Raw genomic sequence first — 13,598 nt, forward strand, 5'->3', positions numbered from 1 at the left:
CCTGTGAGAACAGGACATTAACCATGTCCTAACCATGACACATAGCTTAGCAGACAGTATCACACAGGAGAGGATTAGACACACAGCTCAGCAGTCAGTATAACACAGGATAGGAATAGATACACAGCTAAGCAGACTGTATCACACATTATAGGATTACATACACAGCTCAGCAGTCAGTATCACACAGGAGAGGATTAGATACACAGCTCAGCAGTCAGTATCACACAGGAGAGGATTAGATACACGGCTCAGCAGACAGTATCACACAGGAAAGGATTAGATACGCAGCTCAGCTCAGCAGTCAGTATCACACAGGAGAGGATTAGATACACGGCTCAGCAGACAGTATCACACAGGATAGTATTAGATACACGGCTCAGCAGTCAGTATCACACAAGATAGGATTAGATGCACGGTTTTTATGTGCAATATAATCATTATAATTTGTTATAACTAACCACAGTTGGTTACTATGCCCAGGCAACGCCGGGCTCTGCAGCTATTTTCTTATAAATACTCTTCTAACATATGCCTTCATGGTATCCCTCAATATTATTTTTGATGTTGCTCCCTCATTTATTTAAAAAAAATTATTTCAGTACCTCCTTTATAGAATTACCTACCAACATGAGCCAGTATGGATACAATCTCCACAGAGATCTCATTGTCTCCTCTGTTTCCCTTGTTCTCAAGTGCCCATGAATCAGAAAATGGTGTGAGATCCCACTTGGTAGATATTCCACTTCATGGATTAACAAAGATTCTGTTCCAATTGCCAGATCAGTCCGTGATAAAGAATGGTGTGACATTGAATAGCATGAATATTGTTTAACTAGAGGATTTGTCACGTTTAGCATGCGACATTCTGGTGGATGAAGCAACACACACAAACAAAGGTATGGAAAAAGGGAGAGGAAGGCCCTAACAATAGGGAATGATGGATGGGGCACCTCTTAAACAACGACCTGTGTCTATCCCTAAGCTCCCCTAATGCCCTATGTGGGTCCTTCCCCTCACCGCCTTCACGTGCCTTGTCCCTAGCTGTCACCTCACTATACCCTGGCTAGTGCACAGGCCAGCAAGGAAGTTAGCATCACCACTGCAGATGGTATCAACGCAGGGGGTAGTGACAAGCACGAGACAAAATTGATCTGTGGTGCGAGTTTCAAGTCCACAACTTGTCAGCTTGTCTTGCAAGTGCGCAGATTTTCCCCATAGACTTGCATTAGGAGTGGAAAATCCACAGGTGAAAAACACATATGCATCTTTAGTGCATTTCCACTGCAGAAATGCATCAAAAACGCAATAAAAAATGTGATAAATGTGTTGTAAAAAAAAAAAACCTAAAAAACGCAAGTAACCTTATTTATTTAATAGGTGCAGAAAATATGCAACATCAAAAACTCACAAAAAACTCATCATGGGAACGTAGCGCAAGATTGAATATATTCAATAAAATGTCAAGGCTTTATCGCATGCTTTCTACATTTGACTACTACAGCCTATAAAACAACGTTATTATCACGTTTTCGAAATTCCAGTGGTTTGTTTTATATTTGGCCACATTTGATAAAATTATTCCCTTTTCTAATTTATTGCAAATCCATACTGTATTTTAGCTTCAAAGTTGACCAAAGGGCTAATCTCGTCTTTTTTTGACCAGCTACAAACATTGCAGCAACACAAACATGAAAAAAATGCCCTCATTTATGCAACAAACCAATTGACGTAAAATGTAGGTATGAGAGAGGATTTTTTCTCCAGCTATGCAAGCACTCATTGCATCACGGTACCACAGTTCAAGGATTCAAGTAAAGCACAAGCAATGATAAAAACAATAGGCTTTTTTATTATTTTTAAAGCTCTATTATGGTAACGTTTCAAACAACATCCCATAAAAAAAAAGACAAAAAAAAAATAACATAAAACTAACTTAGCAATGTGCCAGTCACACAAGTGTGGTTCTTTACCTTATGTACATATTTAACACATAAACATTTTTTAAAATTTAACATGTGTTGCTCTTTGCACACATTCAACAGCAAATAGGTAGTGGGGTTATTAGCATTCTTTTTATAAAGTTCAATAATAAAGACCATTTTTCCTGAGAATATTTGTTCTTGAAAGAAAATTACAATTAGAAAAAAAAAATACAAAAAGTTCATTTAAAATCTTGTTGAGGGAGGGGGTAGGGGGATGGGGGCGCCTGTCAAGACATGGGAAAGTTATAAAAATGCCAGCTTAACATTATTATTAAATTATTAAAGTACCATTAAGTTAAAATGTATACATTCCATACAAAAAGTTGTTAAATCTTATGTAAATGATTCAACACTGATTGCTGCAATGACAATTGCACTTTTCTCTATACAAAAAAAATTGTACTCTGGAAGAAAACGTATCATTTGCTACCCTGTATGCACTTAGAGACTGAGCAATCCAGTCACATACATAAACCTCAAATAACGATAAACCCTCCACCAGAATGTTGGCTACGGTAATTGGAACACTTTAGAAACCTAGATCTGGATGCTTGATATCACTTAGGTTTGGTTCTCACTCAGGTTAGGGAAATTTGTTCTAATTTTTGCTTTTCATAAATGGAAACAGGATCTAAAAAGAAGGAACAAGGAAAAATATCTCCCAAAACCTTATCTTCCACTGTCGTAGAAGCCATTCTTATCTGGGGTGACAGTAAACAGAGACCTGGTCTCCAAATTTTTGGTGACAACTGAACCTAAGTGACATTTGCTTTTCTTCAAGATAAAATAAAGCAAAATGATGAAATTGCGGTGAATGGTGCAGTCTACATTAAAAGAAGAAAGGAAGAATGGATGGCAAGTGTTGAGCTTTTTAGGTCATATAATAAGCGACACCTGTACTCCAAAAGTACTCGACCAATTGTGTTAATGTTTGGTATTTTCCCAATCTATATTTGGCTGTAGACACACAGTGGGTATGTCTTTTTTGGTCTGACATGCACTGTGAGCTGTGAGATCTTATATAGACAGGTGTGCGCCTTTACAAATCAAGTCCTAGCAGTATAATTAAACACAGCTGGGCTCCAATGAAGGAGTAGAACCATCTCAAGGAGGATCACAAGAAAATGGACAGCATGTGACTTAAATATGAGTGTCTGAGCAAAGGGTCTGAATACTTATGACCATGTGATATTTCAGTTTTTCTTTTTAATAAATTTGCATAATTTTCTACATTTCTGTTTTTTTTCAGTCAAGATGTGGTGCAGAGAGTACATTAATGAGGAAACGATGAACTTTTTTGAATTTACCAAATGGCTGCAATGAAACAAAGAGTGAAAAATGTAAAGGGGTCTGACTACTTTCCATACCCACCATCTTCTAAAATATAAAACCGATTAAACAATAATAATCTTTATTTATAATAATAATAATCTTTATTTTTAAACCACCATTCCTGCCCACACAACAAGAAAGAGGACCTTTCAGAAGTTTGAGCTTGTTAAGGTGGCCACATCATGGAATAGTGGCTGTAGAGATTAATAAAATTTAGTTTTTCGTATGGTCTTCTTTGTTGCAGATATTAGCTTGTTATAAAATATTATAATTCTGGGGGGAGGGCTTGTCTCTGGGATTTGTCTCTGGGAACATGTGCTTTTTCCCTTGCATGAAGTTGTCCAATCAAAAACATTCTGAAAAAGAAAACACCGCTAAAGAAGCTTGAACAAGCTTTCTCCTGCGAGACATGTAATGACTGATCTATGTAGCTACTGTGTAGTATATAGCATAGCCAACTATGATTAGAAACGCTAAGGGTGCTTTCACATTGCATTTTGACACATGCTCGGAGGCCCCGTTGGGACTTACGTCCAGACACCCCGATTCGTGGCCATAGACTAGTGGTACCGAGTGAACGTGCGCCATGTAGTGCATAATTTTCAGGCATATACACTTACTGGAGACACACACCCAGGCGCAGAACTACTGTATGTCTGATTGTCTGCCTCCAGTAGGCATATATGCCCGAAAATGATGCACAACAGAGTGAACATTCACTCTGTCGGCACCATTATAGTCTATGACTCTGTCAGCACATACGTCCCAATCCCATTTTGTTGAGCAGTTTGGATGTAAGCCCCGATGGGACCAAGAGATTTATGACAAAACGGAATGTGACAGCACTCATACAGATTTCATCTCAAGGTCATCAGTGTGGGAGAGGGGGGGATTATAAGAGCTGCCAGCACTGTGAGAGGAGAGCTGCAGAGTTGTTCGTATTCATATAGATCTGCACTATTCCCCTCCCCCCACACTGACTGATGTGAGATGAAAAAGGTGTTTAATGCCTAGTGTAATCACACTCAGATCTGCTCTATACAGTAGGTGCAGAGATAAGTGTTGAGAGCAGGACTCTGTCATTACTTATCACAGGAGAAAATATGTTTTTCTGACATTCTGGGGGGCGTCTTTTGTTTCCCCCCTGCTTATGACTGGTAAGTGTCATGGGGAGAAGAAGTAAATGCCCCGCAAAGAAAAATCTCTGCCAACACAAACTTGGATTTATCAGAAATTATAACCTAAGCTTTACAAAATAATATACTTGTAAGAGATGAAAAATTCAAAAATCAAAACATTTTATTTGGTTATTATTCCATGATTTGGCCAATTTAACATGCTAAAATTGATGAAATGTTCTATTTAAAGGAAATTGTAAGCTTGATTTTTGGTACTAAGCAAGTACCACCAATGCCTGTAAATCTCTTTTCAAAGTTGTCCCTATGGCAGTGATTTTCAACATTGCTACGGATCTCAATAGTCATCTGGGCCGTGCTGCAGCAGTCATGCTTGTAAGGCTACTTTCATACTAGTGTTTCCTGGAGCTGTGGAGGGATGTGCACGGCCACCATGAAGCTCCGCCCACGGCAGCACCTCCTCCGGTCAACTCCGCCTATGGGCGCATGACGCTGTATGCGACCTGCATACCCTATCTTTAGCATTGGGTACGCAGGCCATGCGCAGCTATGTGTTTACCGGCGCATGCATCCTTTTGACAGTGCGGCGCATGCATCCTTTTGACAGTGCACCGTGCGCACCAAAATGCAACACGGTGTGTTTGGCGCAGGATGGTGCACCGTCAAAAGGATGCATGCGCTGGCAAACACATACCTGTGCACTGCCTGTGTACCCAATGCTATAGATAGGCGGAGCTGACTGGAGGGGGTGTGGCCGTGGGCGGAGCTTCACGGCGGCAGTGCGCATCCCTCCGCAGCTCCAGGAAACGCTAGTGTGAAAGTTGCCTAATAAAAGTCCTACTGTAATGATGTTCACTTTACTTTGATTGACATCCCACGCTATGTGTTCACTTTCTCCTTCCTTGTAAAGGCCCTGCTAGACAAGTCAGCCAAACTAACCGATCTCTGCAGGTTCGGAAAATCAACTAATGTGTATGGGTTCAAGCTTCAAGCTCCACTCTGACAGATCATGGGAGCAGGGCGAATTGGAGGGGGAGAAGGATTGGGCACTTCTGATTTCAACTCCCATTCTTTTGTTCTCCCTGTAGATAAGCTAATGCTTTTTTGGCTTGGCAGCATCTTAAGGGCCCGTTACACACAGCGATCTCGCTGGCGAGATCGCTGATTTTGTGACACATCAGCGATCTCTCCAGCGAGATCGCTGTGTGTGACATCCAGCAGCGATCGCCCCTCCCCCCCCCCTGCGGGGTATTGCTGATCGTGCTGGATCGTCCTGGCCCATTTTTTCATCACTGGTCACCCACTGGCCAGCGCGCATCGCTGCAATGTGGCAACGGGAGCCAGCGATGAGCGACGCTGCACGCTAGTTACCGACGTAAACATCGGGTTTCTAAGGGCCGCGGGGCTGCAGGCAGGGCGGGAGGTGGAGGCAGAGTGGCGCACAGACCGGAGTAGCTCTGCTATCTGCTTCTCCAGTCTGTCAGACCAGAGTAGCAGATAGCAGAGCTACGCCGGTCTGTCTGCGCCACTATGCCTCCACCTCCCGCCCTGTCTGCACTGCATGCTGGTATCTAGGGTAAACATCAGGTTTCTAAGGGCCCCACGGCCCTTAGAAACCTGATGTTTATGTTGGTAACCAGCGTGCTCGCTGGTCCTGATCGCTGGAGGGGCTGTCTATGTTACAGCTCACCAGCGATCAGCTAACAATGTCCAGCGATCCCATCCACGTCGGATCGTTGGTGGGATCGCTGGGACATCGTTATGTGTAACGGTACCCTTACTCTCCTCTCCAAATAAAGCCCTCATGTATGCTTGGATGAGCTGATCGTTCATGTGTATGAGGGAGTCAGGAGAGATTGGTGATATGTATGGCCAACTTTAGACCGCTAAAAAGGAATTTATTAGCTCTGCTTCACGATGGTGTTATGTAGAATAACAAAAATCAACTTAACAGGTTCAATTTATTTAATTCGTGATTGTGATTCAGTTGTATTTGTGGGTTTGCAATAGGCAACCTGACATCCAGGAAGATCTGCAGCTGTTCATTCACAAGACCATTTGGCAATAATGCTATAATGGGATTTTTTTTCACCATAATATGGATTAGCATTGTACAGGATGGCATGCCATCTTCTGAATGGAGGACCAATAGGAGTGACAGCAGAACTTCTTGAGATGACAAAAGAAATAGTGATTGAGCCAGTTACCATAGAAGAGCCATTTATGGTGAAATTCACCACCTGGAAGCCTGAAAAATAAAATTGGGTCAAGTGTCTTTTCACAAGGCAGCATTTCTCGATGTGTGATTGAGTATAAAGGCCTTCTTCTGAAGAAAAGTATTTGCATCCATCCAGGTTAGGAAGTTCATTCAACAGTGGTTTCTTTGAACAAGTATGACATGTATCTTTTGGTATCATTCCTCTTGCATAGATGATCGACAATGTTCACAATTCTCTACATGAACCAAGGCACTAAGGATTATAAAGTGTTCTTCATGGATGTATGAGGATCAGAAGTCCGCAAACATACTTCAACAAGTATCAGGAGGAGGCATACTGATACTCAAACCATTCCAACAGTTATCAAGCCAAAGCCAAAGCACACCAAGAATCTTGCCTGACAGAACCGCCAACTTCAGATGAGGATCCTAAACTGACAGCTGAGTACAGCCCATCCTGCCCTGTGTATTTTAGTGCATTGTTACCGGGGCTGGTGCTCCCACTTTGCTGAGAAGACATCAACAATGACCCAACCTTGAAAAGAAAATGAAAAATATTAAAAGCTAAATATAAGTGAATCGTAGGAACATTACCGGTAAAACATTGCTAATTACATTCAAAAGCTGTGATACGAGGGGCGTCTGAAAATTTCAAGGCCCACCCATGAAATCTTTTTTGCATGGTCTTGTTTTGCAATGCAATATGTTATTTAGTTAGTTGAATGGTCTCATGAGCAATCTGGATTCATTTTGATTTTTTTTTTCCGTTACAGCATTTTAACGTTGGGTCGCAAGGCTGAAATATGGAAAAGGAGAAATTGGCAAAGTTCACACATCGGCTGTTGAAATGGCTGCAATTCCACCTTCCACCAAGGTGCTTTTTCATCTGTGGGAATAGCTGATAGTCTGATGGAGCCAAATCAGGGGAATAGGGTGGGTGCTGAAGCAGTTGGTAACCACAGGAGTGAATTGCAGCAGCTGATGTGTGAAATTTGCCAACTTCTCCATTTCCATATTTCAGCCTTGCGACCCAACTTTAAAATGTTGAACGGAAGCAAAAAAAATCAAAATAAATCCAGATTGCTCGTGAGACCATTCAACTAACTAAATAACATATTGCATTGCAAAACAAGACCATGCAAAAAAGATTTCATGGATGGGCCTCGAAGTTTTCAGGCGCCCCTCGTATGTGTCTGATTTTCATCTAAACAGTCAAGTAGGATACACGGGGTAATAAGGAATTTGCCACTTGGTACTCTAGGTCCAGTGCTTAGGGCTGCACACTTGACAGCTGATCGAGGGCTGCACTGCTCCAAACAGATAATGGCATCAGTGATTCTTCAGATTATGAGAGATGATTGCAGGAGGAGTATCCTGTAAGTATTTTTGACTGACTGGGGCTCCTCAGATCAACACTAATAGGGTAGGTTCGCAAAACCGATATCATCCAAGTGCATTTTTTTTCACAGACACATACATTTGCATTGAAGATTTTGATCCGACACTCAGATCAAAATCCAGAGAGTATATCATTGATGACAGTGTCATCTCTGGAAATCACTGATAGCACTCGTATGAGAAAATTGCTCATGCACACAAGCCCTTAGAAAGAGCAATTCTATAAGTTTTAGACCATTTTATTAGAAGATGGAACAGCTAGAAACTGCTGAAGACTGGAACAATACACCAGCTAGAGACAGTATGTGCGTGTGTGGTATGTATGCGTGTCTTACTATGCAAATTTATTTCAATGTATGTCGCATTATTCCACACAGTATGCTAGAACGCGATGTAGATAAAACTGTTCACATCTCACAGTGGTAGGATGCAACTTTAGCATACAGTGAGACTTGTTGCCTATACAAAACCCCTCCATTGCTAGGCTCCTCCATCACTAGTCCCCCTCTAGTATGGACAATTTTCTACTCCTTCTGACCAGTCAGCTGTCACTAACTTCAGCCTAGAACAATATTACCTACAGCACGTGTGTAACTGAAATCAGACGACCAAGCAACTCTAGGCTTTTACCTCAAATTTACATCTTAGCCCTGGCCCAGGGTCATTTGGAAGTTTTGGGTTGTCATTATGATTCAAAAAGAGAAAACACAGTAGTTTGACAATAAATAGCTTCACGCAACCACTATCCATGAGTGGAGAAAAAGTTTTGGTTTTATCATACATATTCTCTGAAAAAAGGCCACGAAAAAAATATTCTCATGGGGTATGTAAACTTTTGAGCACAACTGTACATTTATCTATTGCAGCATTGATAATAATTTTTATGGAATCACAACTGATGAACAAAAATAAAGTTTTATCATTTATGTTCCCCTCTCTTAACACTAACTATCACTATGATTGCTCAGAAACAATCAAATAATAATGATAACTGGAAAATGTAAAAGGCCACTAATGGGGATGTACAGTGGGGAAAAAAAGTATTTAGTCAGTCAGCAATAGTGCAAGTTCCACCACTTAAAAAGATGAGAGGCGTCTGTAATTTACATCATAGGTAGACCTCAACTATGGGAGACAAACTGAGAAAAAAAATCCAGAAAATCACATTGTCTGTTTTTTTTTCATTTTATTTGCATATTATGGTGGAAAATAAGTATTTGGTCAGAAACAAAATTTCATCTCAATACTTTGTGATATATCCTTTGTTGGCAATGACAGAGGTCAAACGTTTTCTGTAAGTCTTCACAAGGTTGCCACACACTGTTGTTGGTATGTTGGCCCATTCCTCCATGCAGATCTCCTCTAGAGCAGTGATGTTTTTGGCTTTTCGCTTGGCAACACGGACTTTCAACTCCCTCCAAAGGTTTTCTATAGGGTTGAGATCTGGAGACTGGCTAGGCCACTCCAGGACCTTGAAATGCTTCTTACGAAGCCATTCCTTCGTTGCCCTGGCGGTGTGCTTTGGATCATTGTCATGTTGAAAGACCCAGCCACGTTTCATCTTCAATGCCCTTGCTGATGGAAGGAGGTTTGCACTCAAAATCTCACGATACATGGCCCCATTCATTCTTTCATGTACCCGGATCAGTCGTCCTGGCCCCTTTGCAGAGAAACAGCCCCAAAGCATGATGTTTCCACCACCATGCTTTACAGTAGGTATGGTGTTTGATGGATGCAACTCAGTATTCTTTTTCCTCCAAACACGACAAGTTGTGTTTCTACCAAACAGTTCCAGTTTGGTTTCATCAGACCATAGGACATTCTCCCAAAACTCCTCTGGATCATCCAAATGCTCTCTAGCAAACTTCAGACGGGCCCGGACATGTACAGGCTTAAGCAGTGGGACACGTCTGGCACTGCAGGATCTGAGTCCATGGTGGCGTAGTGTGTTACTTATGGTAGGCCTTGTTACATTGGTCCCAGCTCTCTGCAGTTCATTCACTAGGTCCCCCCGCGTGGTTCTGGGATTTTTGCTCACCGTTCTTGTGATCATTCTGACCCCACAGGGTGGGATTTTGCGTGGAGCACCAGATCGAAGGAGATTATCAGTGGTCTTGTATGTCCTCCATTTTCTAATTATTGCTCCCACAGTTGATTTCTTCACTCCAAGCTGGTTGGCTATTGCAGATTCAGTCTTCCCAGCCTGGTGCAGGGCTACAATTTTGTTTCTGGTGTCCTTTGACAGCTCTTTGGTCTTCACCATAGTGGAGTTTGGAGTCAGACTGTTTGAGGGTGTGCACAGGTGTCTTTTTATACTGATAACAAGTTTAAACTGGTGCCATTACTACAGGTAATGAGTGGAGGAAAGAGGAGACTCTTAAGGAAGAAGTTACAGGTCTGTGAGAGCCAGAAATCTTGATTGCTTGTTTCTGACCAAATACTTATTTTCCACCATAATATGCAAATAAAATGAAAAAAAAACAGACAATGTGATTTTCTGGATTTTTTTTTCTCAGTTTGTCTCCCATAGTTGAGGTATACCTATGATGTAAATTACAGACGCCTCTCATCTTTTTAAGTGGTGGAACTTGCACTATTGCTGACTGACTAAACACTTTTTTTCCCCACTGTATTACTACTTAGTGCTTAGCGATTTATGTGCTATAAAAAAGACCATGCAAAGTAATATAAAAGAAAATATTTACAAAGAGAAAATGGTTAAAAAAAATGATTATACAATTAAAGCAGCCCTGTATTCATCTCCCTTGGCATTTTCCGTGTTTTGCTACCTCACAACCTGGAACTTCACTATTTTCTTTGAGGTTTTGCATCAGTTTATATACAGAACATGCCTACAACTTTTAACATTTGGTTTTCTTTATTGTGAAGCCAACAAATCAGACAAAGTAACTGAAAACCTCAGTATGCATAAGTATTCACCCACCAAACGTCAGTACTTTGTAGCCTCCTTTTATGGCGACTGCAGCTGCAAGTCACTTTTGGCCAAGTCTCTATGAGTTTTCCACATCTGGCCACTGGGATTTTTACCCATTCCTCAAGGCAAAACTGCTCCAGCTCCTTCAAGTTAAATGTGTCAAGGGGCAGTAGTGGGAAAACAGAGGACGAGGAACCTGGGCCACTGAACTGCCCCTCAGGCTAAGGAGGTGCCCTGACTTTCCTTAACTTGAGGGTACACTTGATGGTAGTGAGGCCCAAGTCCCCGACCTGTCCCTATCTCCTGTTAAGCCCTGAGCTAAACCCCCAACCCCTTCCCCAGGAGGTTAGACAGGGAATAAAGTGAACTGCACTGCAAACCAAAGGAAAGATAAAACAAGACACCAAGGGGTTAAAGCAACTAAAAACCAATGCTCCAAGCAGCAGAGTAAGGCACCCGATCAGCATCCAGCAGCAACACCACTGCTCCAGATATGCTGAACCCCCTCTGCACCAGTTAGGTCCAGTCTTCAGAAAGGTTGGTTAGCAAATGATCAGTATTACCAACAGTGAGTGCAGCACCTAATGACCCTTTATAGGAAGGAGGGAGTGGTCACACCTGCTGACTGATTAAACATGTACTAACACCAGCAGCCACCGGGGGGAAACCCAGCAGCAGACTCACTAAACTTGTAGTAACACCAGCGGCCACCGGGGGAAAAAACACATATTAACCCATGAGGGCCAGAAAAAGGTTTATGTAAGAGAGTCCAGACTCTGACACAGATCCAAAAATGGATCATGACAAGATGATTTCCTATGGTGAACAGCAAGTCAGACCACTGATTCTCAATTGAATTAAGGTCTGGGCTTTGACTAAGCCACTCCAAAATATTTACACGTTTCCCCTTAAATCACTTGAGTGTTGCTTTAGCAGTATGCTTTGGGTCATTGTCTTGTTGGAAGGTGAACCTCTGTACCATTCTCAAATTACTGACAGATTGAAACAGGTTTTGTTCAAGAATATCCCTCTATTTCGCACCATCCCTCTTACCCTCAACTCGGCCAATTTTCCCTGCATTTGCAGCCGAAAAATATCCCCACAATACTTCCACTACGATGTTTCACTGTGGGAGTGGTGTTCTTGGGGTGATGAGCTTTTTTGTTTGGCACCAGACATAGCATTTACTGTACCTTGGTGGCCAAAAAGTCCAATTGTGTTCTCATCTGACCACAGCATCTTCCTCCATACATTTGGGGAGTCTCCTACATGTCTTTTGGCAAACTCAAAATGAGCCTTACAACTTTTGTGTGTAAGTAAAGGCTTTAATCTGCCCACTCTCCTATAAAGGCTACCTATATGGAGTGTATGGCTCATTGTGGTTGTATGGATAGATATTCCAATCACTGCTTGGAAACAGGTTTGTTGTGGTACCATGTTTTTTCCCTTAGATGATAAAGAAGGGGGCTGGGGAGGGCACAGCCTAAAGGAAGCCCCCCATGACTGCAATGGGTGGGCAAGTTTTAAATTTGTTATGGCCGGTTCGAAATGATTAGCTGGGATGGGCCAGGGGAGGAGTTCGGGGTGGGGGCAGCCTGGATAGTGGGAAATAGTGCTTGAAAAGCCACACTTCATCATCGGTAGCAGAGGAGAGAAGACCCACCTGTCCGCTCACAGGAAGATGGAGACCGTGGAGCAGCTGTTTTCCAGACTCCAAGATGCGGCCCGTTCCAGGAGGGGAGGTTGGCTCCAAACACAGCTGTCCTCCCTCCTCAGGGCGGCGGATCCACCAGGAACCAGCCGGCGTGGAAGAAGGACCCGGCCCCCTGAAAGGCTGTCACCGGAGGTGACAGCGCGCAGCAGGCAACGGCTGCGGAGCCCCTCCAGGGACCCTGTGGGCAGCACAAGCGCCGGGGCTGCTTTCCCTCTCGCCGCCCGTCCCGGCAGGAATCCGCCCAGCCGGCCTGTGAGCGCTTATAGCCGAAAACCGGGAGCCGCACAGGACCAGCAGGCCAGACCGGATGTGACGTCGCGGGCGGGAGCCGAAGCATCGTGGGGCACGGCGGCGCCTAGACGGCCCCTGGGAGAAGGAGCAGGCCACGGCAGGTCTCCTTCACCGCGGCGAGGACGGCAGCGGGCGGCACCTGGAAGGACGGCGGTAGCGGGTGATGCGGCGGGTGCAACCTGTGAAAAGGATCGCTCCGGGGTGCCTGCCAGTCGGGGTGCCAGACGGAGTGGCACGATGGGCAGGAGGGGGCAGTGTGAAGACACCCTGCCTGGCCCCAACGCAGCATGGAGGGCAGAGGGAACGGCAGGCGGGAGACAGCAGCGTGAGGACTCCCTGCCTGGCCCTAGTACAGCACGGAGGGCAGAGAGAGCGGCAGGTGGGAGGGGTCAGTGTGAGGATGCCCTGCCTGGTCCCAGCACATCATGGAGAACAGAGGGGGCGGCGGGCAGTCACGAGCTGATGTCCGGCAGTCGGCCGGAGGATGCTACGGACCGGTCAGGCTGGTCCGGGTCCAGGGACCGTCGCAGGTCCCGCTCAGGCGGGAGTTCCAGAGAGTACCGGGATTCGCGAGCTTGGGTCCCCCTGG

General features: G+C 43.9%; 1 protein-coding gene across 3 annotated transcripts in view; it reads right to left on the reverse strand.

Annotated features, from left to right (window-relative positions):
* Positions 1 to 1,829: 1,829 nt before the first annotated feature.
* Positions 1,830 to 13,598, reverse strand: part of GATA6 (GATA binding protein 6) — a 60,332-nt gene continuing 48,563 nt past the window's right edge. For all 3 annotated transcript variants that reach the window (XM_073550848.1, XM_073550849.1, XM_073550847.1), the window contains exon 7: positions 1,830 to 7,206. In XM_073550848.1, coding sequence (XP_073406949.1) covers positions 7,036 to 7,206 — 171 coding nt within the window. In that variant the 3' untranslated portion in view covers positions 1,830 to 7,035. The remainder of the gene's footprint in view (positions 7,207 to 13,598) is intronic.

This window comes from Dendrobates tinctorius, unplaced genomic scaffold (assembly GCF_039654945.1).
Source record: "Dendrobates tinctorius isolate UK_male_01 unplaced genomic scaffold, ASM3965494v1 ptg000171l, whole genome shotgun sequence".
In the NCBI taxonomy this organism is placed as follows: Eukaryota; Metazoa; Chordata; class Amphibia; order Anura; family Dendrobatidae; genus Dendrobates; species Dendrobates tinctorius.